The 27,327-nt window shown below is 38.9% G+C and overlaps 1 protein-coding gene across 4 annotated transcripts; it reads left to right on the forward strand.

The window, feature by feature from the left end:
- The first annotated feature begins 324 nt into the window (after nt 1-324).
- On the forward strand, nt 325-26,326 carry TBCCD1 (TBCC domain containing 1). Of its 4 annotated transcripts, none has more exons than XM_070371931.1 (8): nt 325-463; nt 6,211-6,589; nt 11,237-11,392; nt 13,807-14,173; nt 15,948-16,134; nt 16,268-16,765; nt 22,694-22,844; nt 26,187-26,326. In XM_070371931.1, exons 2-7 carry the CDS (start codon nt 6,254-6,256, stop codon nt 22,821-22,823), a joined length of 1,674 nt encoding a protein of 557 aa, XP_070228032.1. In that variant the 5' UTR covers nt 325-463; nt 6,211-6,253; the 3' UTR covers nt 22,824-22,844; nt 26,187-26,326. The 4 variants fall into 4 exon arrangements, with proteins under 4 accessions (XP_070228032.1, XP_014338806.2, XP_070228042.1 ...); XM_014483320.2 differs by lacking the exon at nt 325-463 and adding an exon at nt 3,539-3,650; XM_070371939.1 differs by lacking the exon at nt 325-463 and adding an exon at nt 3,720-4,391.
- Nucleotides 26,327-27,327: the final 1,001 nt, after the last annotated feature.

Raw genomic sequence — 27,327 nt, forward strand, 5'->3', positions numbered from 1 at the left:
GGGAAACGTCAGACAATCGCGCCGCCGCAGGAATCCGTCCGGCCCAGGCACCTGCCAGTCGGAGAAAATTACGTAAAGATTGGTGATGTAGGATGTGTTCCTAGAGCCGGCGTCCACGGTACCAGAAGTTTCCCTCCGCCCGCCTCCTTGGACTCTCTACCAATCACAAGGCTCTTCCTCCAGCACTGGCCAATTGCAGGAGGGAGGTTTTATCTCGGTTACAAGTCCAGGAATTTCATTCATATAGAGCTAGGCGCTGGACGCCCGGGAGGAGGTACGCGAGCGAGATGGGCGGGGACAATGACTGAAAGTCAACGGTACAACGGACGCGACGCTTAGGTCATGTTTTGCCTTCTCCTAACAAAACTCAGGAGAAAACTGTCTTGGTTTCGCAAAGAAGAGGCCTGATGTCCGTGGAAGCAGACAGACTCAGGTTCGAATTCAGCTTCCACCACTTCTAGCGGTGAGAACATGCGCCTTGTCCCTAGTCTGAGTCTAAGCTTCTTTTCTACAAAACTGAGGCACAGCATTTACTGATAGTATTGTGAAATTTTAATCTGTAAGCCGTCTAGCGCAGCGTCTGGCACATAGTAAGCACGCAAAGAATAATAAATATTATTACACTTAAGAGAACCAAAAAAAAAAAAAAAAGAAAGAAACGACCCTCTGACCCCTTCCACCCGCCCCTTTGCTCATTTCAGTAAATCACCACCTAGTTGTTCACTGCAAAGCTTCAGGTATCTTCCTTGATTTCTCTCCTGTGTCCCCTATCCGAATCTTTACCTTTAAACCATTTCTTGAATCTGTCCACTATTATATATCTCCATCACCTCTTGGCCAAATCACATCATCTCCCACCAGGCAAGGGCTTCCTAACTGGTCTCCCTGCCTCCACTCCTAATATCTTAGGATCTCTTTCTCACCCCGACCCTTTTCCCTGCCATGATTTTTTACACACATGTCAGATCATATAATTTCTCTGCTTAAAAGCCTCGAATGACTTTCCATTGCACTTACAATAAGATCCCCAGCCTTTATACTAGCTGTTAGATAATATAATAATGTTTCATTGTTTAGCCACTAAGTCGTGTCCAACTCTTTGTCACCCCCATGGACTGTAGCCTGCCAGGCTCCTCTGTCCATGGGATTCTCCAGGCAAGAATACTGGAGTGGGTTGCTATTTCCTTCTCCAGGGGATCTTCCTGACCCAGAGATTAAAACCCATGTCTCCTGCATTGGCAGGTGGATTCTTTACCACTGAGTCACCAGGGAAGCCCCATAAGAAACGTCTAAAGAGATTTAAAATATATCAATTATATATATCACTTGGGTATCATACACATTAAAAATATTAATAGGCAGCAAAAGACAAATATACAACTTTAAATAAACCATCTGTCTAATTATTCTCTAAATGGGTAACTAGTGCCTAAAAAGTTTAAAGAGGAATACTGGCCTAGCTGAGTCAATGTTAAAACATTGATAATATAAAGAAATAGATTTGTTCAGTTGCTCAGTCATGTCTGTATCTGACTCTTTGCAACCCCATGGACAGCAGCAGACCAGGCTTTCCTGTCCTTCACTATCTCCAGTAGTTTGCTCAAACTCATGTCCATTCAATTGATGATACCATCCAACTATCTCATCCTCAGGAAGAGAATGGGTGACAGAAAGAAAGTGAAGCAGTCACCCAAATTTTCAGAATAATGTTAATCCTAGAAAATATCTTAGTTCTAAAATCTAGTAACATCCCAAAGGCGAGAGTCTCTTCCTTTACAATCCTAAAAGTTTGTACTGTTACATCTCAAAAAATAAGGAATGTGTATAAAGTCAGATTAAGATGATAATCAAAAATAAAATCTCTCAGTCTAGAATATAGACTGCCATGATCATCTGCAGAATAAATATAATGAAATAAAAATTTATGGGAACTTAAATAGAAAAAGCAAACCTCACAGATAAATATTTGAACCATGATTGGCAATGCAGCTTTGGTGATCAAGTGATCACGGCAGGCAGCAGGCAGAAGTCAGAATTAGGAAGCAGGACATGGGGAGGCATGTATTAATGAATGTGCCCTGACTCTCAGCATCATTCCAGTGTGCCACTAGCCAAGTTTCAAGTGCTCTATAGCCACATGTGGCCAGTAAGAAACATTATTTTTCAATAAAGCTGGGAAAAAACAAAAAATATATATGATCTGTACCTTCACCTAGTATACTCCTTACCACGTTTTCCAGCAAAACAGTTTCCTTTATCTTTTTTGACTACATCAAGCTCATTCCTGGTTAGGGCCTTTATTCAACTTGGTTTCTGCCTGAAACACTCTTCCCTCAGATCCTAACAGGGGTGACTCCTTTTTAAACTCAGATAACAGCTTAAATTCACCACTTTATAGAAGACTTCCTTGACCGAGCAACCAAAATTAGCAACTATTGAATCTCTGTTCTTACACTGCCCTGTTTTATTTTATTATTTTCATCCCTGCCCCAACAGTCACACATACTGGAATGCCAGTTTCATGAGAGCATGAATCTGGACTGTTCTCTTAACAGCTGTTTAAGGCAGCAGCTTAGCACAGAGTCTGCCATGGCGTAAAAGTCGCTTCCACTGTGATCTTCATGTGCTGGCTTCTTATTCTTCGGGCCTCAGCTCAGATTTGGCATACACCCCTTTCCCCAAATTTCGTAGCACTTACATATGAAATTATTATATTTTTTCCTAATGTATTATTTGTTCTCCCTATCAAAATATACACTCCAAGAAAGCAAGGGCTTTATGTTTTGTTCACTACTGTAATTCAAGTGGCTAACATTGTGCCAGACACAGTGCAGAGCTAAGAGGGAGACCAGGTTACTGCTTTCAGGAAGATGCCTACTAAGGGAGAGAGGCCACATGCAAGAGGAGCTAAATTGCATTTTATGGTCTTATTTACCTTTGTATCTCCCACACCTAGAGGCCATAAACGAACTAAGAAAGCAGAAAATGGCCAAAAATCATAAAATGAAAGTTTAGAGAAAGAAGTGATGTTCTTATACTAGGTGAAATCCAAAAAAACTTCTTAAAGGCAGTAACATGGAGGAAAAGCTAACAGTTAAGGAGCTCACCCTGGTCGCTCTTGCTTCAGATAGCCTGGGTTTGTATCTTTGCTCGGTCGCTGTGTTACTTTCACCTCTCTAAGCCCTAGTTTCTTCATCTGTAAAACAAGTGTACTTAGAGTGCTCTTAGGAAGACTGAGATAAGTTAAGGTGCTTTAATCAGTGCCGAGTTCATAGTATTCTATAAAAGTAAACTGTCACTTTCATTATTATTACTGATGAAAGCGTGCTGACCTTACCAGCAGCTAGTTGCTGACCACAGCTCTGTGGAGCAATAGAAAACTTCCTACTACCCTGAGTAGAAAAGCGCGACTCCAGAAAGCAGCCAGGTCTGGTTCCAGGTTCCAGCATCAAGGACTCTTGGCGCCAGCCAAGTGTTTCGCAGATCGAATAAGAAGTACTGGTCCGCTCTAGCAATGTCGTGCGCCGGGTCTCGGTGGTGCGAGGCCTCGCGCTTGCGCAGAAGGTGGGCGACGAGAGCTGGGCCGGTCTGGCGCGCAAGGCACGGCCGCACCCAGAGAGGTCCGGTGGAACGGCCCGTTGCCTTTGCAGGTAACCGCTCGCGGGCCCGCGCCAGGGAGGGAGGAGAGGGACCATCTTGCTTCGGGCTCCGGCTGGGAAGGCAGCCTTTGCGCTCGCCAGGTCTTGGGTCCTCTACAGACCCTGTTAGCTGGGGCTTCTCTGTTCCCGAAGTCTGATCTGGGCGCTCTCGGGCTGCACATCCCGCCTCCTAACCTGGACCGCGTCCTACCCCGGACCGCGGATGAGGTGGCGGCGAAGCCTCGGGAGGACGGCCTTGGGCCTCACGCTGGTCTCCCCTCCTAAAAAACCAGGATCCCAGGGAAGCTTTTGAAGCGGAAAGGAGCTTTCGTTTATGTTTATGAATTTAGCCGTCCCGAGTTTCGTGGTTAGAATAGAGGGTTCGTCTCCAGTGGGCTTTTGATTGCTCGCTTTAGAGACAGGTGGACTATACTGGAGCGGACCAAGATCTTCCTCACAGAACCTGCATCGTCTGATTTTACTCAGAAAATTCGAAGATAGCTGTCATCCACCCTTTCACACCCTTTCTGAGGTTCATGCTTCCATGATTCTTCACTTGGCCCTTACGTGGCCCTCCATTTAAGACCACTCATTCTGGTAATTCTCTTCTAGACTCACTCCCACTTTCCAGATTCTCCTAAAACTGGGTTCCTAAAGTATTAATATATATGTGTGTAAGTAGCTCAGTTCTGAAGTCAGATTGACTTGAATTCTAATCCAGGTTTCTCTGCCAACTCAAGTATGTGACTCTAGGTAAGTAACTCACTTAACTTTTCTAAGCCCCAGTTTTCTCATCTGAAAATGGGGATAATATATGTATCTCTAGGTGATTGTAAGGATGAAAGAAGGTGAAAAGCATGAAATACTTAGAATGCTGCCTAGCACATAATAAGCACGTAATTTATGTCCGTTATTTTTTGAACAGAGAATTCCCCAAAGAAGCACAGCTTTCTTAGAATCAAGTGCCAAACAAAAATAGCAGTAAAACTTTTTTTCATCCAGTCATAAAATGAAGGTTTTTAAAGTGAAGTTAATGCTGAGGCGTGCTCAATGAAAACCATTGGTTGGTCAACTGATGGAAAATTTTATATAATCATTTTGGAAAGCAGTGGATGTATGGCGGGAACTTGTGAAATGTCAATTACTTCATTTCACAAATGCACATTTGAAAATTTTCTCTGGGAATTAATCACAAGCCGGAATATATGCAGAAAGGTGGTAATTACAGCATTATTTATAAAAGTGAAAACATTAAACTTTTTATTGTGGAAAAATTTCACATATATAAAAGTAGAATAGGTAAGTGAACCCCCACATGCCCATCATCCAGCTTCAACAATGATCACTATTTTGTCTGTCTTGTTTTTGTGAAAAAATATAAATTTACAAGGTGTCTGAAAATAGAACAGATGAATAAACTGGAGTATCTTTTTTCAGCTTTTAAAATAATACAGAATTGTACTATACAATGCAGAATATACAGTATTATCACAACTATGAACATTCAAAAACCTGTGTAGAAAAGGAAGTACAGTAAAATATTAACCAGTTTCCCTTTGGTGGTAGGCCTGTGGATACTTTCCTCCCCTTCCATTTTTAGATATTTAATAAATATTCCATTAAAATGGTATATTGTTGTTAACAACAAGCAATGAACAAACAAAATCTAAAAATATTGCTCCTGAACTAAGGACAATAGAATATGCCAGAGCAGGTTCACTGTTACAGAAAATAAAGATGCTTTAATTTCCTTGATCAGTTTTTTCGGTTTGTGTTTACATGGGCGTTCTTGTCTGCCACCTCTGCTAGTGCTTGATGTTGCACTCATATGGGCAACTAACACATCCAAATCTTTAATCAATCTCATCCTCTATATGTAAGTGATTGGACTTTGAAATTTTATTCCCCTTATTTTGATTAGTGTTTGCCCTCAGGGTAGAGCAAGATTTCTGGTGATAGGATGGCTCTTTTTTTCCATTTCTTCTTTTCTTTACCCTGAGCAGGCATCTATCTCATACCTCATGCATTTATACACTTCCTAGAACAACCACTTTCAACAAGTCAGATGGTTTTATCACATTTTTTTCTTGCTCAAATAGATTATGATGAGATCTGACCAAAAGATCTATTTTGTTTTTGTTTGATGAACTGGATTCACTTTTTAAACTGAATCTAGTACAGGAAACTAGCACATGTAAACGGAGAAGGCAATGGCACCCCACTCCAGCACTCTTGCCTGGAAAATCCCATGAACGGAGGAGCCTGGTGGGCCGCAGTCCATGGGGTCGCTAAGAGTTGGACACTACTGAGCGACTTCACTTTCATTTTTCACTTTCATGCATTAGAGAAGGAAATGGCAACCCACTCAGTGTTCTTGTCTGGAGAATCCCAGGGACGGGGGAGCCTGGTGGGCTGCCGTCTATGGGGTCGCACAGAGTCGGACACGACTGAAGTGACTTAGCAGCAGCAGCAGCAGTACGTTTAAAAACAGTTAAGGGAAAGGTCACCTTACAAGAAAATGTGTAAATGAGTATTGTTTCAAATTAGTTTGTAAAGAAACTTTGTTTCCTAGGTATGCAAAGAAGCCTTTTCACGCAGATGTCCTTAGAGATAATATGGATCAGTCCGGAGTTCTCCTCTGGGTGAAAGCAGAACCCTTCATAGTGGGTGCCTTGCAGATTCCCCCTCCGTCCAAGTTCAGTCTTCACTATCTCAGGAAGATATCCACGTACGTGCGAACACGGACCATAGAGGGAGGTTACCCACGCCTGTCTTGGTCTACATGGAGGCACATTGCATGTGGGAAGCTGCAGTTGGCTAAGGATCTGGCATGGCTTTACTTTGAAATGTTTGATAGTCTTGCAATGAAGACACCAGAGGAGCGCCTGGAATGGTCTGAGATTCTGTCCAACTGCATGTCTGAGGATGAAGTCGAAAAGCAAAGAAATCAGGTATCAATTTATATGTGTGTGTGTTTAGTTACTTTGGGAAATAAACTATTTAAAATTTTTGTACTAGCTGTAGAGTGTGCAAGTTTTAGATTTTATTAATATTTTAATGATGGTCAACTTTATTTTTTTGTATTTATTTTTTTAATATATTTATTTTAATTGGAGGTTAATTACTTTACAATATTGTATAGGTTTTGCCATACATCAACATGAATCCGCCACAGGTATACACGTGTTCCCCATCCTGAACCCCCCTCCCTTCTCCCTCCCTGTACCATCCCTCTGGGTTGTCCCAGTGCACCAGCCCCAAGCATCCAGTATCGTGCATTGAATCTGGACTGGCGATTCGTTTCATATATGATATTATACATGTTTAGATTTTAATGACCATGTGATCCCAAAGCACCATTTAAGTTTTAGCATTTCCAGTTTGGCAGTATTTAGTGAATTAGTCCTTACTTAGCAATCCATACTCATCTACTTTCAAAGTGATAATGATATAGAAACCCTGTAATTGGAAGAGGGAAATATTTTCATTGACATTAAAACTAGTATTGAGGTGTGTGAGTGCTTACGATCTGTTGACTGTTACGGTAAGAGCACCTGCCTGCTTTTAAGTGTGCATTTGCTGTGTGCTGGGAGTCAAAGATAATTAGACTAGCAGCTCTGCCCTCATGGAGCTCATAGACTAGTAGGGGGAGCTGGTATGTGTAAAAGGTGCTATTTAATAAACATTTCTTCAAAGAAGACATGCAGATGACCAACGATGTTAATTATTAGAGAAGTACAAATCAAAAACCACATTGAATTCTACTCAGTACTCTGAAATGACCTATATGGGAAAAGAATCTAAAAAAGAGTGGATATATGTGTAACTGATTCACTTTGCTGTGCACCTCAAACTAACAGACCTTGTAAATCAACTGTTATTGTATTAGTCACTCAGTCATGTCCAACTCTTTGTGACCCCATCGGCTGTAGCCCACCAGGCTCCTCTGTGCATGGGATTCTCCAGGCAAGAATACTGGAGTGGGTTGCCATTCCCTTCTCCAGGGGATTTTCCCAACATAGGCATCAAATCTGGGTCTCCAGCATTGCAGGCAGGTTCTTTTCCATCTGAGCCACTAGCGAAGCCCAAATCAACTATACTCTAATAAAAATTGTTTAATAAAAACCACTCTGAGGTATTACCTCACACCATTCAGAATGGCTATCATCAAAAAATCTACAAATAACAAATGCTGGGGAGGGTGTGGAGAAAAGACTACCTTGCAAACTGTTGACGGGAATGTAAATTGGTACAGCCACTATGGAAAACAGTATGGAGGTTCCTTAAAATAAAAATAAAGCTACCATATGATCCAGCAATCCCACTCTTGGACCTATATCCAAAGAAAACTCTAATTTGAAAAGCGGCAAGTACCCCAGTGTTCATGGCAGCATGTTTACATTTGCTAACACTTGGAGGCAACCTAAGTGTCTGTCAACAGATGAATGGATAAGGAAGACACATATGTTAATTACTTATCATAGAAAAGAATGCAATCATGCCATTTGCAACAACATGGATGATCCTAGAGATTATCATACTAAATGAAGTAAGACAGAGAAAAACAAATATGATACCACTTCTATGTGGATATAGAAAATAGTACAAATGAACTTATTTGCAAAACTGAAACAGACTCATAGCCATAGAGAACAAACTTGTGAAGTGGGGAGATAAATTAGGAGTATGGGGTTAACAGATGCACACTACCATATATAAAATAGATAAACAACAAGGATCTGCTATATGGCATAGGGAACTATATTCAATATCTCATAATACACTAATGGAAAAGAATCAAATTGTGTGTGTTGTGTGTGTGTGTAACCGAATCACTTTGCTGTACACATGAAATTTAACACAATATTGTAAATCAACTATACTTCAGTTTAAAAAGTACTATTTAATAGAATGGAACGTACAGGAAAAGTATGCATAGAGTACAGAAACAGAATAGAGAAGAGAATAGTTAATTCTGGTGATGAGGAAAGATTTCACAGGGAAAGTATATTAATCAGAGTAAGCTTATTACAGTAACAAGTGAGTCCAGCATTTCAGTGGCTTAGTGCAATAACATTTTATTTCTTATTCATGCGGCAGTCCAACATAAGGCGTCTGGTTGGATGAGTCTCTAGGCTGCTGTTGTCTAAGCAATGACTCAGGGATCTAGGCATCTTCTGTCTTTTAGAGCCACTATTGTACTAGTCTGCTTTGCTGCAGTTAAAAACAAACAAAAATGAAATTCCAGTGGCTTACAGTAACTGGAGTTTATTTCTTGCTTATTTGACTTTTAGTTTGCACCTTAGTGAAAGCTCTTTTCCAGGCTCTGGCTCTGTTTCTGCCCATTTGGGGACTCAGGCTGAAGGAACAGCTTCTGTGAAGGTCATGCCTGTCTTATGATAGAAGGGAAGAGCAAAAGAATAGGAGAAAAGTTTTGACACCTCTTAAAACTTTTGCTCAGATGTGACATAAATGGCAGCTACTTTTGTTCCACTGGCTAAAGCCTTGTCATGTGTCCATGCCTGATATTATTAAGATGGGAGGGAATCTGCCTCATAGGAAGTAGGGAAATCCTGTGGCCATAGGTAGAGCCATGTAAGCCCCTTGGAAGATGAGGAAGTGAAAATTGCAAATAAAATACAGTTTGCTACGGCCATGCCCACTAGGGCCTGAGTCCTTCACGTCTATTCTTTGGGAGGCTTGAAAGTATTATGTGTAAATCCACCCATATTCCATTGATTGTAACCCAGTTATGCCATATCCAGTTTCAAAGGAGGCTGGGAAATGCCATCTGATTGTGTGCTCAAGGAGGGAAAGGTATTTAATTAGCACCTAGTGAGACTCTACCACATGAAATAATATCTAAACAAGGTTTTGGAAATTGAAAAAAAGTTTGGCAAGCAACCAGGAGGAGAAGGGCATTATAATTAGTTGTTGTTCAGTCGCTAAATCATGTTCAACTGTTTGTGACCCCATGAACTTCAGCACTCCAGGCTTCCCTCTCCTTTGCTCTCTCTCAGAGTTTGCCCAGGTTCACGTCCATTGCATCAGTGGTGCCATCCAACCATCTCATCCTCTGTTGCCCCCTTCTCCTCCTGCCCTCAATCTTTCCCAGCATCAGGGTCTTTTCCAGGAGTCCGCTCTTGGCATCAATTGGCCAAGGTGTCAGAGCTTCAGCATCAGCCCTTAAACATTTATTGAGTGCCTACTATGTGCAGTAGTGAGTGCTGTGGATACAGAGATGAATAAAACCTTCAAGAAGCCCCAGTGTTTTTTGAGTGCTTACTATGTGTGCTAGTTATTAGGAACATAAAAATGAAAAAGAGATCTCATAGTCTCATGGAGAGGCGGGTACATGGAGAAGTAATGACAGTATAACACATAATTATTAAACGGAAGTACTAATATGTATAAAATCGGGAAGTTATGTTGAGTGAAAAAAGTCAGTCCCAAAAGATGACATACTGTGATTCTGTTTATGTAACATTCTTGAAATGACAAAATTATGGAAACAGAGAACAGAAAAGTGGCCAGGGGCTGAAGAAGGGGTGAGGGAAGGTAGGAAGTCGGTGTGGCTATAAAAGGGCAACATGAGGATCTGTGTGTGGATGGAAGTGTTCTTTACCCTGACTGCATCCATGTCAATACCCTGTCAATACTATGGCACAATAGTTTTGCAAGATGGGAAATTGAGTAAAGAGTACATCAGATCTTTGTTCTTGCAGCTGCATGTGAAACTACAGTTACCTCAAAAGGTTCAGTTAAGAAAGTAACTTTAGTTAAGAAAAAAACCTAAAAAAAAAATACATAGATTCATGAGGTTCCATGTTGACTGCTGATCTGAATAGCTAGGTTTAGGTGGTTCTGAGAACCCATATTTTTAAGTTCCTTAGGCTTCATGATTTTGAGCTGTGTTGGCAATCAGGGTGAATATAGCTGTAGTCCCAGAGGTGTTACTTCACTTTTTTGCCTCCATTGTATGTGTATGGGAATGGGTGTATGAGGATAATCATGAGCTTCAAACCATACCTTCTTCAAATAAATGATTTAGAAACATTTGTCAGGCCAGTAGTAGTTTTTTTTTTAATCAAGCACTTTTTAAAGAATTTGATGAAAACCTGAGGCCTACTCCTCCACAGAATACCATACACCAAAAAATTACATACAATTTCAGATGTTACCCTGATATCCTAAACTTTCTTGATTAGTTTATGATTATGTTTAACTTCTGTGTCTTGATTAAATTTCCTTCCTTTCTTTCTACTTTTTAATTCAAATTACCAAGGTTTATTAAATATAATTTTAAACTTCTGAAATAATATACTTCTAAAAAGAATGGGCTTCATGACTTTTGGGAGAGAATATCAGTGGCCATAGATGCTACATAGCTTTCTGAGAAGATAAGTGACTCCAGTTTAGTTTTAGACACTCCATCTGGGTGCCAGAGACACCTGCATCCAATGCTAGAAACATGTTTTATTTGCCCTTTTAGGGTCAGAACACTGTTGTGACTTCTTTTACTATACCTACTTAGTTGTAGACTAGTGGTTGATGTCATTTTAGGACATGGGTTCATCATTTATTTTCTTCTTGGACAGCTTTCCGTGGACACCCTGCAGTTTCTGCTCTTCTTACATATACAGCAGTTAAACAAGGTCTCCCTGAGGACATCTTTGATTGGGGAGGAGTGGCCTAGTCCCAGACACAGAGCTCAGTCTCCTGACCTGACTGAAAAATCCAGTTGTCATAATAAGGTACTGTTTAAATTATGGTCTCTTTCTCTGACAGGGACAGTTTTCGAGGGAGATATATTGCCTTCATTAAAAATTACTTTGAATAACTTATATAAGCCAGAGATTTGCTGGCTTGTTTTGTTTTGATTTTTTTCCTATTTATAAAACAAAATCAACATGTGTAGTCCTAATCAACATAGAGAAGTGATTTCAGTTCCTTCAATGACACAAAAATCACTTAGATAATTTTCTGGCAAATCATTCACTTGACTCTTAATTAGTGTTCACATTTTTGCAAATGTTGATGAATTCGATTTCACATGATTGTAGGCAAGTCAGTTAACTTCTCTTGCTTCGCTTCTTTTCTCTGCTTGGGGATGATAATGCCTATTTCTGAGTGGCTGTGAGAATTCAGTAATATACAGCACATGACTTGTTGCACAGTAAGCACCAGTATATGGTGACTTTAATTTGTGTATGGCATCTCCCAGCAACTGACTGGATCAGGGATGGACACTTGACTAGAGTAACCCATTCCTTGGCATGAATTTGAAAGTGGTCTGGTTTGAAATGGTGACCATGGCCCAAACAATACCCCAAGGGGTTGAAGAAATTACCAATTGGTGATGGGTATTTGAGCTGGTAGCTCATGTGGCATTGAGACCAGCACAGCTAGCACATTTGTGAGTGACCTGGAGTTATGATGGATTAAACTCTGAGGGAATCAGAGAAAAAGAAGAGAATGGAACAGATATGCAGAGCGTCCTGGGAGAGAAAGAGGTTCAAACTGGCTTTCCGGTTCCAGTTCTGATGAGGCCTCTCTGTACTTCCATTTGGGAGATGACTATGTGTCCCTGCAGTAAATCTCCCTTCACTTAAATTAACTTGTATTCCCTGTGCCAGTGAAAGTTACTACCAGCCAGCCATCCATGCTCTCTTTATCACCACCCTTACCTACTTAGTTGTCAAGCCTTATTGATTCTGATTCCAAAATAACTTTAAAAATTTGTCTTTCTTCTTCTTCTTATATAGGTCCTAGTGTCTTTTTTTTTTTTTTTTTTTTAATTTTATTTCTGGTATTAGATCCTACTTGATCATCCTGCCTTTAATCTATAGCCCACCTACTACACTGGAGTTTCCTAAATACAGATGAGTTGTATCCATCTCCTGTCAGAACTCCACCAGTGAATTCTCACTGTCATTGTTGTCTTCACCCTTGTACTCTTGGAGTCCTCTCCAGGCTGCTTACTATGGGGGAGGGAGATGCAGCAAGAAGGGGGAAGAGCAGGTGAGGTTGTGGGCAGCTCTGCTTTGAAGTGTTCCCTGGCATCCAAAAGAGAGTTTATTCAAAAGAGAAAATGGTATAGCTGTTTACAAAATAGTTTGAAAATCTCTGGCACACACAATGAAGCCCAGAGACCTTAGTATTTCATGCAAGGCTTTTGCTGAATGGACGCTACCTACCATTTTACCTTCCTCTGCCACTTCCCAGCATGCTCCCTACACCCCACCCAGAATTTTCTCTCAACATAGCATGTAATTTTACTCCTATGGGCCTTTGGATGCAGTTTACTAGGGCTAGAATGCCTTTTTTCCTGATCTGTTTGCAAAACTACCAATGTCAATCAAGAATCTATTCAAACAGCACTACACTAAGATTTGTTTTCCCCAAATGACATTCTTGTTCCTCTCCTGCCCATAGAACATCTTTCAGATCTCTGCTATAGGTCTTATCTCATTGTGTTTTAGTTTATGTTGTCATTTCACTACACAGATGCTGAATTCCTTGAGGACAGGAACCATGTCTTACTCAGTTTGTATAATTCATCACATAACACTGGTCATATCACATAAGAGGTATTCAAAAAAATATGTCAAATGAATGAGCCAAGTTATTAGAATGTCTACCAACTCAAAGCTTATTCCCAAAGTAATAACTTCTTTTAAATCTGACTACTGTAAGATCAGTTGCCTTTTTTCATCAGATTTTGAAATTCTGTGATTTGAGAAGGTAAATTTAAAAAACCTAGTGCTTCATGAAATGTTTGATGTAAACTTTTAGAATATTTACTAGCTGTGTGACCTTGGGCAAATTTCTTTTTGTATCTCCATTTCTTCATCTGTGAAATGGGCCTGGTAATGGCATCTAATTTAAGACTGTTGCTAGGACTAAATAATGATAAAGTTTCTTTAACAGTGCTTGGCACACACTGAAGCTTAGCTACTAGTGTTACTTTTGGATTATCTTAGGTAGGATAGAATCTCTTTATACCTATCACATGCACAGAAAATCTTTGTAAGTTTTGTATAGTCACCTTAAATGCTTTTGGGGGGATGAGGCAAAGTATAAACATAAAACAATTAAAATATGAAAGTTTCAGATCTCACTGAATCTCGTTGTTCTGTTAAGAGTGCTTTCTTTTGATATTTTTTAGAACTGGAATGATTACAGTCATCAGGCTTTTGTCTGTGATCATCTGTCAGATCTCCTTGAGCTGCTTTTAGACCCAGAGCAACTTACTGCATCATTTCATTCAACCCACAGTAGTCTAGTCTCTCGGGAAGCTGTTGTGGCGCTCAGCTTTCTTATCGAAGGTACAGTGAGTGGAGCTAGGAAGATATATCCGCTCTATGAACTTGCACTGTGGCATCCACTGCATGCGGAAACGGGCTTCTCAAAGGCCTCTAAGACTTTTTCTTTCTACAAGCTGGAAGCCTGGTTAAGGACCTGCTTGACTGGGAATCCATTTGGTACATCTGCTTGCCTCAAGTCTGGAAAGAAATTGGCTTGGGCTCACCAAGGTATTTATTAATATCTTAATCTATATTAAATTGAATGACAGGTTATGGAACCTAGTATTTTCTGGTGTATTAGTGATCACACATCTTTTGTGGAAGACCTCAAGAATATTGCTACAATAAAAGGGAAAAAAGGGAACATCTCTTTTGTAAATGACTTTTTCTCAAGGCAGCAACAATCTCAGTTGACTCATTAGTCCAACTTGCTTTGGTTGCAGCTAACAGAAACTCCAACTTCAGTTAGTTCTTTCTTTGCTTTACTTTTGTCTTTTCTGGCTCGTTTTCCCTCTCACTCTCATGCTGATTTGTTTGAAGCTTTCCCATTTTCTGTGCCATTTAGCAGAAATTGGCTATTCCACAGTTATACCCTCATAGAGTTGTTGCAAAAATGAAGTTCTTTTAGCTATACAGACACAGACAGACTAGCTATTTCTGAATTAGAAATGTAAATTTATAGTAGAGAGAATTTGGCTTTGGTTGCAAAGGTATCTACTTCTGATCGTCCAGTGATGGCTAACGGGATAGGTTCAGGTACTGTATGACTTCTTGGAGCCCAGGTATAAGTTTTAAGAGAAGAGAGCCTCAGAAATAGGTGCTGCACTAAGGCAAATGCCAGGCAAAATTAATGGGAAAAGACTAGAATATACTTCCAAAATCTTTGAGTTTCAGAGATAAAGAGAAAATAGTTTCCATGCAAATGTAAAAAAAAAAAAAATCACTTTTGTATCAAATTTTTGTAATGCTAAAATTCAGAAAACAGTTGAGCAACATCTACAATGATCCAAGTATTTTATATGCAACCAAGTTATTGCTCTAGCATGAGGTCAGACTCTCAGGTATGTATGGCTCCTATAAACAGGAGATACTATATAATTATTGATGTTGATAAAAGAAATATAAGTGCAAGTAAGTTTTTAAACATTGTTAGGTTAAGTACTAGGAGGAAAAAGGACATCTGACCTCTTAGGATTACAAAATGTGTTAGATAGTAGGATTACAAATAATTTTTATCTTGTTTTACTTATAGTATTTAAAAGTTTTCTGCAGTAGCCGTATATTAGTTTTCTAATAAAAGAAAACAAGAATTGTTTTAAAAGAAGAATAGCGTACTGCGTGACCTCTCCACATTTGGCAGTTTTCTTTACAAGAGTGGTCCTGGTGGCTTGCAGGGAAGTACAGTCTGAGAAAGCAATGACGTCATGGGGAGACTGTGTTAGGAGGGCAGCCTGCACAGAGTTTTTGAGTGTGAGTTTGTGCAAGGCACCATGTCTGAGAGGAAGATGTACTCTCAGTAATGATCCCGGGAGTAAAGACATGAACCTAAATAGAATGCATGGAATGATGTGGTAAGTAACTTGGGAGGAGTTCAGAATTTGTATTATGGCAATTTAAAAAGAATATTTCAGAGTTGGGATGATAAATTAAGGTGAGTTGGGGAAGATACTTGAATCGCGTCAACTCTACCACTTACTAGCCATATGGCCTTAGGCACATTACTTAACTTGAAGAGTAGACATGAAAAAAATCTTAGATCTATAGGCAATCTTGAATGGATTGTAGATTTAACCTTTTTTTAAAAAGACAATTTAAAATTTGGCAACATACAGAAAAGCACAGAGAGTAGTATAGCATACAGCTCTTTACCTGACACTCAGATCTAACACTTTTTAAACCTGTTATGTATCTAATTTTAGACATATGGACATGTAGATATGTATGAGCTCATTTGGATGATGGGTTTCCTTTGAAACTATCTTTATGTATTTTTCTTAAATAGTTGAAGGGACAACCAAGAGAGCGAAGATTGCCTGTGATACTCACATGGCCCCAAGGATGCACCGCATGGTGGTGATGAGCCAGGTTTACAAGCAGACGTTGGCCAAGAGCTCAGATACTCTGGTGGGGGCACATGTAAAGATCCATCGTTGCAACGAGTCTTTTATATATCTGCTCTCCCCCTTACGGTAAGCAGTCTTCATGGTGTCCTGACGTTGTTACATCTTCTTTAGAATGGGGTCCTTTTATTTGTCATCACAGAGTAATATTGTAGCCAAACGTTTTTTAATCTTATTCAAAGGAATTTACCTCATTTTTCAGATCCGTGACAATTGAGAAGTGCAGAAATAGCACCTTTGTCCTGGGCCCTGTACAGACTGCTCTTCACCTCCACAGCTGTGACAACGTTAAAGTCATTGCTGTTTGCCATCGTCTGTCCATCTCATCAACGACAGGTTGCGTCTTTCACATTCTGACACCTACACGCCCCCTTATTCTCTCTGGGAACCAGAGAGTAACTTTTGCCCCTTTTCATACCCATTACCCAATGCTGGAGGACCACATGGCTAGGACCGGCCTTGCTACAGTGCCTAACTATTGGGATAATCCCATGATTGTGTGCAGAGAGAACAGCAGCCCAAGTGTCTTCCGACTCCTACCACCATGTGAATTCTATGTGTTTATTATTCCATTTGAAATGGAAGGGGACACAACAGAGATACCTGGGGGTCTTCCATCTGCATATCAGAAAGCACTGAGCCAAAGGGAAAAAAAGATACAGGTCTGGCAGAAAACTGTGAAGGAAGCTCGTTTAACAAAGTGAGTATTTTCTAGAAGTAAGTAGTAACTTGTCTTATGTAAAACTCCACGGGAAAGCAAATTAATCTGCATGCATCCTCAGTCTCTCAGTCGTGTTTGGCTCTTTTGTGACCCCATAGACTGAAGCCCGCCAGGCTCCTCTGTCCATGGAATTCTCCAGGCAAGACTACTGGAGTGGGTTGCCTTTTCCTACTCCAGGGGATCTTCCCAATCCCCAAACCTGCGTCTCCTGCATTGGCAAGTAGATTCTTTATGACTGCGCCATCTGGGAAGCCCCCCAAATTAATCTGCACATGTTTATAATTGTGCTAAACAAACAAAATAGACAAAGTGTGTCTTTTGTTAAGGTCAGTATTCCAGGTACTGTTTGGTTGGGGGATGGGAGCAAGTGGATACTCAAGTATTAGACTCCCTCCTTTTTTTTTTGGCATAGTAAATTTTATTTTTTTTATACACAAAAAACCACTTTGTATTGGGGTATAGCCAGTTAACAATGTTGTGATAGTTCCAGGGGAACAGTGAAGGGACTCAGCCATACATAATCCATGTATCCATTTTCCCCTAAAATTCCCTCCTACCCAGGCTGCCACATAACACTGAGCAGAGTTCCATGTGCTATACAATAGGTTTTTGTTAGTTATCCATTTTAAATATAGCAGTATGTACATGACCTTCCCAAATAGACTCTCTCCTTTTAAGAAGCTTCAGTTTAACTGGCAGATAATAAGACTTAAATGAAGGACCATATATAAGGTCAATCATAAATGGATTACTTTTAGTTTTTAATTTTCTCCTCTGCACTATATTGGTGGTTCTCAAATGGTTGTGTGTCAGGATCATCTAAAGAGCTTGTTAAAAATACAGGTCCTGGCTGCTCTACTCTACAGATAGACTTCCGAGAAGTCGATTCCTAATGCTGGTCCATGGACTAGTGCCAGTTTTTGTCAAAGTTCCTAATTCATAGTAAAATGTGAAAAATAAGTACAGTGTTTTTAAGTAGTGCTAAATTTAGTCAACTTAGAATACTGTCTTTTATTCTGAAATTGTTTTTTTCTTACTTTGTAGGTACTGAAGTATCTTGTTTTTAATAACATGCTTGATATAATAGATGCTTATGGTTTATTATGTCCACCACAAAATTTTATTTCAAGGGTACTTGTCTTTAAACTCTAAGCCAGGGACACGCTATATATAAAGCATATATAAAGATTCAGAAAACATGAGTGTGGGTAGTTGGAGAAGATTGATGGAGGAAAAAGAATTTGTGTTGGACATTGAAAAATGAGCAGAGTTTGGATAGGAATTGAGGGTTAGGCAGAATACTTGAAACAGCACCAGAGGAACAGATGTGGAAACAGAAGCAGACTTAAGGTGTCCTGGAAATCAGTTGCTTAAACAAGATTCAGGGTGTGGATAATGATATTTAAACTTGTATGAGTAGATCAAGCCAGATTATGTAGAATCTTGCGTATCAGTCAATAAGAGTTAGATTTATGTGGAATTAAATAATAGAAGGCATAAAAAGGTTTTAACAATGGAATGAAGTTCAGAAATCTATTTCATTTATTCAGGAACATTTATAGAATGCCTATAATGTGCAAACCACCTTATTAGATGGTATGGCAGATAAAGAAATGTGATTGGCACATATGAAGATCCTTTGATTAGATCTGAAAGAGGGAAGTCAGGGTGATATTACAGTATTCTAGACTAAAAAACTGGACTAGAGTGGAGATAAAGGGTGTGGAAACCAGAAATACTTTGACAGGAGGCTGAACTTGGTACAAGATTTTCTAAAAAAGACAAAGATGACTTCAAAAATTGGACTCCAGTTTAGACACCTTTGATCACTTTTCTTCTGGACAGAATAGCATGTACAACTTAAAAAGTAGTGGGTGCTCAGAATAATTATTAAGTAATTATTTAATAATTAAGTAATTATTGTCTGTACAATATTTTGGTATTTAATTTTGTTAGAGATGTTAGGAAAGATAACTAAGAAACATTATAGTACCACAGGATGAAGGGGTGCTTCTCCTACAACAATGTCCATTTGGGAGCTGGAGTTAGTTTAAGAAGAGGGTATCAAGTTCTTTTGGAGGCTGTTTACATGAAATGTCCTATATCCTAATAATGTCTTGATCCTTAAGACTTAGAAAAACTCTTACTTTAATAATTGGATTCCATTTGCTTGGTATTAGTTTTTTGTTTGTTATTATTTTTCCTGATTATCATTATCTTGGAAAATAGCAGCCATTCTAAAAATGTTTCTATTTCTCATGATCCAGAGCTGTGATTTGATGTGTAAGTAGGAGTGCCTATTTTAATTAGCCCTCTTGATTTTATTGGATGTTAAAATTAGTGTTGTTCTTTGGACAGCTGTGTCTGTATTGTAGTGGAAAGTACTCTGACTCAGGAATTAGTACAGACCATGCCACTTACTGTGTGACACTGAAGGTGTCATCTGATCTATCGCTTGGCTATATCACATATATATAGTGTATTTTCTACCTGATAAGATTGGTATAAAGGTTCATTAATAAAGATAACTTACAGTAATGATGCAGGTATAAGACACTGTAGTGGTGTGTCCTGTACCATGTGTAGTAGTGTGAGTGTAAGGCACCCTGCTTAGTGATGAGTTTGAAAGACATATCTTCTAGGTGAGATTGTTTACTCAATATCTGAGACATGACCTGTTAGAATTAACTTCATTTTAAGAGAAACTGTTGAAAAAAGACTCGATCCAGCCATCTAATTTTCTGGATGCATTTTTGTGGCATATGGATTAAGGAAGGAAGTATATAAGATATACTTACACACTTGCATTTAGATTCTTTAATTAAAACCCTTTTTGTTTTGTATTGAGGTATAGCAAATTAACACTGTTGTGATAGTTTCAGATGGACAGCAAAGGGACTTAGTCATACATATACATGTATCTATTCTCCTCCAAACTACTTGGTTTGTATCTCATGGATTGAGCCACCAGGATATTAATAATACGGATCAGTCATGTTCAGCTTAGCAAAACAATGCTATGACCATAAAAGTAAGTAAGACGTACTGAGCACTTACTATGTGCCCTGTACTGTTGTTCTAAGCACCTTCTATGTATTAACTCATTTTTTCTTCCTAACGTCAAGGCTGTATATTGTCACCCTACTTATTTAACTTATATGCAGAGTACATCATGAGAAACGCTGGGCTGGATGAAGCACAAACTGGAATCAAGACTGCCAGGAGAAATATCAATAACCTCAGATATGCAGATGACACCACCCTTATGGCAGAAGGAGAAGAAGAATTAAAGAGCCTCTTGATGAAAGTGAGAGAGGAGAGTGAAAAAGTTGGCTTAAAGCTCAACATTCAGAAAACTAAGATCATGGCATCTGGTCCCATCACTTCATGGCAAATAGATGGGGAAACAGTGGAAACAGTGGCTGACTTTTTTGGGGGGCTCCCAAATCACTGAAGATGGTGATTGCAGCCATGAAATTAAAAGACGCTTACTCCTTGGAAGGAAAGTTATGACCAACCTAGACAGCATATTAAAAAGCAGAGATATTACTTTGTCAACAAAGGTCCATCTAGTCAAGGCTATGGTTTTTCCAGTAGTCATGTGTGGATGTGAGAGTTGGACTATAAAGAAAGCTGAGCGTAGAAGAATTGATGCTTTTGAACTGTGGTGTTGGAGAAGACTCTTTGAGAGTCCCTTGGACTGCAAGGAGATCCAACCAGTCCATCCTAAAGGAAATCAGTCCTGGGTGTTCATTGGAAGGACTGATGCTGAAGCTGAAACTCCAATATTTTGGCCACCTGATGTGAAGAGCTGACTCGTGTGAAAAGACCCTGATACTGGGAAAGATTGAAGGCAGGAGAAGGGAACGACAGAAGATGAGATGGTTAGATGGCATCACCAACTCAATGGACATGAGTTTGGGTAAACTCTGGGAGTTGGTGATGGACAGGGAGGCCTGGTTCATGGGGTTGCAAAGAGTCAGACACGACTGAGTGACTGAGCTGAACTGAACAATTCCTTATCATGGATGAGGAAATTAAGGAACAGAGAAATTTAAGTAATTTACCCAAAGTCACACGGGAGTCAGGATTTGCATCTGGTCAGCCTGGTTCCAGAACCTAGGTTCTTAGTGTCTCTACTGTTTTCTATGAACTATTATCATATGTAATATAATCATTATAATGATGCGATATAAAAGTGGATCATTGGAAAAACATTCTTTTAAAGCAATGCTGTTGTTTGGATGCTGCTGGTATTTAGATGCCTAGATCTTCCCACACGTACAGAAAGCTTATACACATGTGCAGAATCTGGAATGTAGTAAGGCACTTAATACATGTTAACTGTGAGTTATAGTGTCTTCAAGTGGTAAGATCCTTGATAACACTAGAAACAAGGAAAAGCACACAATTTCACCTTGGGAACATGGAAAGACAGGAATTGTTTGCTAGTTTGAAAGGAAACTCCCAACATCATCCTTTTAAAGTGATTAGGTTATATAATTTCCTTACTGTGGTCCCTGTCATGAGTCCCCGTCATACTTGAAATAAAATGCAATATAAAACCTTCGTGGTACCTACCAGGCCCTTTCTGCCTCATTTTTCTCCCATTCTTTTCCTTATTCACTGTCCTCCCACCATACTATGATCTTACTTACTCATTGCCATCCAGCCATACTCCACCAGGAATGTATCTGTAGAATAAAGTTGGATATCATTACTTATTGCAAGGAGGGAGATAATTAGTTACATCTCCATAAAAGCATGTTTAAAAGAACTGATCATTGCATTTTGGGTGTGATAGATGATTTGAGGGAGGGTCTTGTTGTGAGTTGGATGCAATCTGGAAGTGAGGGTGATTCTGTGATTTGGTATTATAACAACTTTTATATTAAAGAAAGGAATAAAAGGGATAAAAATGTAATTGTAAAGAAACAGCAGTCACTCATTAGCCAGGAAAGGGTAATGCTCAGTCATTTTTGTGGTTTGGATCACAAAATGTTTTTGTTTTTCACCCAGACCTGAGATATGATTTTGGAGTGGTTTTGTTTTTGTGTTGATCTAGCATCATCCCACAATGATCTTGTCTGCTATTGGTGTGCTGTGGGATTATTTATATTTAACGGAAGAGCACCACAGCCAGGCCAGATCCAGACTACAGCTAGGCCTAGCTAAGCCTAGGTGCTAAGCCAACTCCTGGCTGTCAGGAGCGTCTCTTCTCTTGCTTATCCTGAACGTGTTAAATATTCTTTCACTTTTGAGCCTTTGCAGTTTTTGTGCCCTCTGCCTGGAATGTTCTTCTCCAGATATTTATTTTGCTTAATCCACCACTTCATTCAGATTTCTGCCTAAGTGTGATCTTAGGTGTCTCCTATCCCTCCTTTCTAAATTAGCATTCCCAATACTCTCAATTTCCCTACTCTGCTCTGTTTTTCTAACTACTTAAGTTCATACACACACACACACACGTTATTTATTACCTATATTCCCTACTAGAATATGCAGTTCACAAGGAGCTACGGACTACATAGATCACAATGGGAACCACTCCCTCTGGCGTCTTGTGGTGCAGAGCTGCCTGGACAGAGGCCATTTCTCTTTCCTTTACACGTCTTATCAGTCAGAACACTACCCAGCATCACTGGTCCTCAGTAAATATCTGTTGAGTGAATAATCACAGTAGAACAAAATATATAATGACTGACAAGTTTTTACAAAGAATTGTATTTGACCAATTTTTTTTTTTTTTGGTGGTGGTAGTGGTGATGTAGTATGTAGCACTGAACAAAGCAGTCATTCAGAGAGAACAAATGAATAACTAGAAATAATTTAAAATTTATCTGATTAAAGCATTTTATAACCACTTGGTATAAAATTAATGGGAGTGCATTGTTTTTGCCGTTTTAGGGATCAAAGGAAGCAGTTTCAGGTACTTGTGGAAAACAAGTTTTATGAGTGGTTGATTAATACAGGACACCGTCAGCAGCTGGACAGCCTTGTGCCTCCTGCAGCAGGCTCCAAACAAGCAGCAGGATAAGGCTTCCTCATCGAAACACTGGTGGGTATTTACAATGGCGACCACGTAAATTATTTGGAGGAAATCTTATGTGTGCCCCCCCCCAAAAAAAAACCACACAGACTGTTACGTTACCAACCATTGCTATTTTTTTCCACTGCTCCCACCAGCATATACAGAATTTTAAATGCCCATATTTATGACATTTTATACTGAGAAGACCAACCAGAATATTCATACAGAACCTATAGCGTTATCAGCAAATAGAATAGCCAAATTTGTCTTTTTGTCTCTTGCCTGGCACAGTCCAAAGCTGTTCGGTACTTCCCTGTATATGGCTTTAAGGTTTACTCTTTCTAACACATTTCACCTCTGTCCTGTAAACCCACATACTAGTCATTTAATTTAGCTAGTCTTTGTTAATTGTGCATTAATAAATAACTAGAATTAATCCAAATGAAGGTTTGAATACTAAACTCTAGGAAACCTGCAGATTCAATAGAAGAGGACATAGATACAGACACATTTACTGGAAGTTGTTTAATCCAAATACATAGTATTTTTTTCTAATAGAAATTAGCTTATTTTGCTATTTGAAAGTATCTTTAAAGACTCACAATAGAAAAACACAAAGGACATAAGTAGGTAGTTCACAGAAAGATACTTATAAAGATGCTAACTTTCACCTAAAATTAGAAATGTAAGATACTATTTTTCATCTATCACCTTGGCAGAGGTCAAAAATGTAATTTACAACACTAAGACATTTCACTTACCACTGAGCAAAGTAAATTTGTGCAACCTTTTTGGAGGATAGTTTGACAAAATCAGAATTAAAAATGCACACATTCTTTGACTTTGTAATTTCACATCTTAGATTTAGCTTACAGATATGTAAAGATCTGTTTAAAAGAAATGTTCATTGTAGCATTATTTGAAATAGCTGTAGGCTGGAAACAAGCCAAATGTTTCTCAGTAGAGGGCTGGTGCCTATGAACCAGTTCGTTCATGCTTGGAGTGCATCTTTAAGAAGAGTGGAGTATGTCTACAGGGGTTCACCTTGAACGATCTGTGGTGGAGTGAAAGTAAAAGGGGAGAAGGGGAGTAAAATGTTGCCTTGTGTGTTTGAGAAAAAAAAGGAGGGATAATCCCACATATTTATATACTAATTATATGCTTTTAAAATTTCTGAAAAGTTATAAAGAAATTGTTAAGAGTGTTTGAGGAATGAGACTGGATGTCTAGGGTAGGAGAAAACTTATTCTTAATTTTTATTGAGATATAATTCACATACCATAAAACTCACTTTTTAAAGTGAAGAATTCACCAGCTTTGATTATATTCACAAGTTTGTACAACCATCACCATGAACAAATCCAGAACATTTTCATCACCCTAGAAATAAAGCCCATATACATTGATAGTCAGGCCCAAATCCTCCAACTCTGATATCTCCTCTGCCCCGTGTTCCCGGGCAATCTCTAACCTGCTGTTTGTCACTTGCCTTGTCAGTTTTGGACATTTCAGGTATTGATAAGTGGAATCATGCAACATGTGGCGTTTGTGTCTGGCTTCTTTCACTTAGCATAATGTTTTTAAGGTTTATCTGTGTTATAGCATGTGACAGTATTCCTTTTTATGGTTGGATACTGTTCTGTTCAGAGAAGGCAATGGCACCCCACTCCAGTACTCTTGCCTGGAAAATCCCATGGATGGAGGAGCCTGGTAGGCTGCAGTCCATGGGGTCACGAAGAGTCGGACACAACTGACCGACTTCACTTTCACTTTTCATATTCATGCATTGGAGAAGGAAATGGCAACCCACTCCAGTGTTCTTGCCTGGAGGATCCCAGGGACGGGGGAGCCTGGTGGGCTGCCCTCTATGGGGTCGCACAGAGTCGGACACGACTGAGGCCACTTAGCAGCAGCAGCAGCACTCTTCCACTGGGGCTTCCCTGGTGGCTCAGTGGCAAAGAAACCACCTGCTGTGCAGGAGACATGGGAGACATGGGTGTGATCCCTGGGTCAGAAAGATCCCCTAGAGAAGGAAATGGCAACCCACTCCAGTATTCTTGCCTGGGAAATCCCATGGACAGAGAAGCCTGGTGGGCTACAGTCCATGGGGTTGCAAAAGAGTCAGACACGACTTAGCAACTAAACAACAACTATTAATATTCCATTATATGGATATACCACACTTTATCTGTTCATCAGTTGATAGACATTTGAGTTGCTTCCACTTGTTAGCTGTTGTGAATAATGCTGCTATATGTACTTTCTTGTATAAATTTTTGTGTAGAGATATGTTTTTATTTATCTTCAGTATACAATATAGAGGAGTAGAATTGAAAGGCCATATGTTTAATTTTTTGAGGAACTGCTGAACTGTTTTCCAAAGCTGGGTAGCATATTCTTTACTGTTTATACATTGTTTATATTTTCAGTATGTATTACTTTTTATGAAAAAAGAATTTTACAATACTTCAGTCGCTCAGTCATGTCTGACTCTTTGCAACCCCATGGACTGCAGCACGCCAGGCTTCCCTGTCCATCACCAACTCCCAGAGCTTGCTCAAACTCACATCCATTGAGTCAGTGATGCCATCCAACCATCTCATCCTCTGTTGTCCCTTTCTCCTCCTGCCTTCAATCTTTGCCAGCATCAGGTTCTTTTCCAGTGAGTCAGTTCTTTGCATCAGGTGGCCAAAGTATTGGAGCTTCAGCTTCAGCATCAGTCTTTCCAATGAATATTCAGGACTGATTTCCTTTAGGATTGACTGGTTAGATCTCCTTGCAGTCCAAGAGACTCTCAAGAGTCTTTATGCTCAGCTTTCTTTATAGTCCAAGTCTCACATCCATACATGACCACTGGAAAAACCATACCTTTGACTAGATGGACCTTTGTCAGCAAAGTAATGTCTCTGCTTTTTAATATTCTGTCTAGGTTTGTCATAGTTTTTCTTCCAAGGACCAAACGTCTTTTAATTTCATGGCTGCAGTCACCATCTGCAGTGATTTTGGAACCCAAGAAAATAAAGTCTGTCACTTACAATAGTCAATAAATAGTGAAGTTAAGAATTGAAAATCTGATGAAGATTAAACAAAGGAAATGGGAACTATACGAGGATAAAATTTTACTTTAGACTAATCCCCACTGCCTACTACTTTGTCTATATGTGAGTTTCTTTTCTTTATGTCTATATGTGAACCTAAGAAAACAGGAATGTAGTTAACTTTTAACTCACACTAAAAATTTAGAGTTTTATCACTCTAAATTATTATCTGATTGATTTATGTGATGTTGTGAAAAGGGTTTTTTCCTATTTTTCCTTGAAGGTGACAGAAAATTGTGATTATAGTTTTGTTTTCTTTTTTTTTTTCCAGTCATTTTCAGGGTCCTGGCAACATGTGGATGAACAGAAGATTGTGCACACGTTGAAACTAAACTGGGAAGGTGCTCTTGCTGCTCTCAACTTTGGAGATTTTTCTTCCTATTTAAGACCTTTATGTTTCCTTCCAATTTCACTTGTTATTGTTTACATTGAATTTTAGTCTAAACTTCTATTATATAAACATATTGTTTATAGAATATCAGAAGGCTCACTTTATGATACTAAAATGAAAAAGTTGATGAAGACATTATGTTAATATTAAAATGACTTGAGTATTGATTTAGTAAACCTTACATTTTAAGTTGTGTAATGAAAGGGTTTCATCCTTTCTAGAGTTAAATAAGAGTTTTATAGTTCTTTGTAAGTATTTAAATTGAAATTGCTACACCTTTTAAAAAAGAATTGAAATGAAAGTATGACTTGTTGGAGTATAAATATAAATATAGCAGAAAAGCTTTTATACAAAGATTTTAGTCCTTAAAGTATACAACAATGAAATTGTGTAGACTTTTTATTTTTCATTTTCTGCTTCAAATTTTCAATAAAACTCTAAAAAGTAATTTTCTCCTTTTGATTAAAAAATAAAGTTTTAACTTTAGGAAAGGTTTCCAAAGTCATTCTGTGATGTTATATCAAAATAAAGTTTACATTTGATAGGAGAGTTGTGTTCTTTAAGATAAAGGAAAAGTTTAATAAATAATCTGATTGCTGATAAATGTTGTTTCATATGCTCTTTGGTCAGTTAATTAGTAATTATATCAAAATTAAATCTCTTGTGAAGAGATAAGAAATATCTCTTATTTCTAAAGTGAAAATTAACTCTCAGAATGTTTTAATTGGAGTTATTACGGTTTTTAAGATGAAATTTAACCAAGCAGAGCATTATCAAATAAAGAAACACTGGAGTAGTAGGAGTGTGTTTTGGAAATTGCTATTGGTTAATAAAGGTAATGGTATTAATTAGATACTTTCTTTAAAGAATACTAAGCACATAACTTAATACTTTATAACCCAACAAGCTTCATATCAAGGCACATTTGTCATTTTCTGAACTAACCATAATATATCTGGGGGCATCCCATTTATAAAAATATTTGCTGGAGTCTTTATTAGTGTGAAGTAGAACTTTTAAG

The sequence above is a fragment of the Bos mutus genome, chromosome 1, assembly GCF_027580195.1.
Source record: "Bos mutus isolate GX-2022 chromosome 1, NWIPB_WYAK_1.1, whole genome shotgun sequence".
Taxonomy (NCBI): domain Eukaryota; kingdom Metazoa; phylum Chordata; class Mammalia; order Artiodactyla; family Bovidae; genus Bos; species Bos mutus.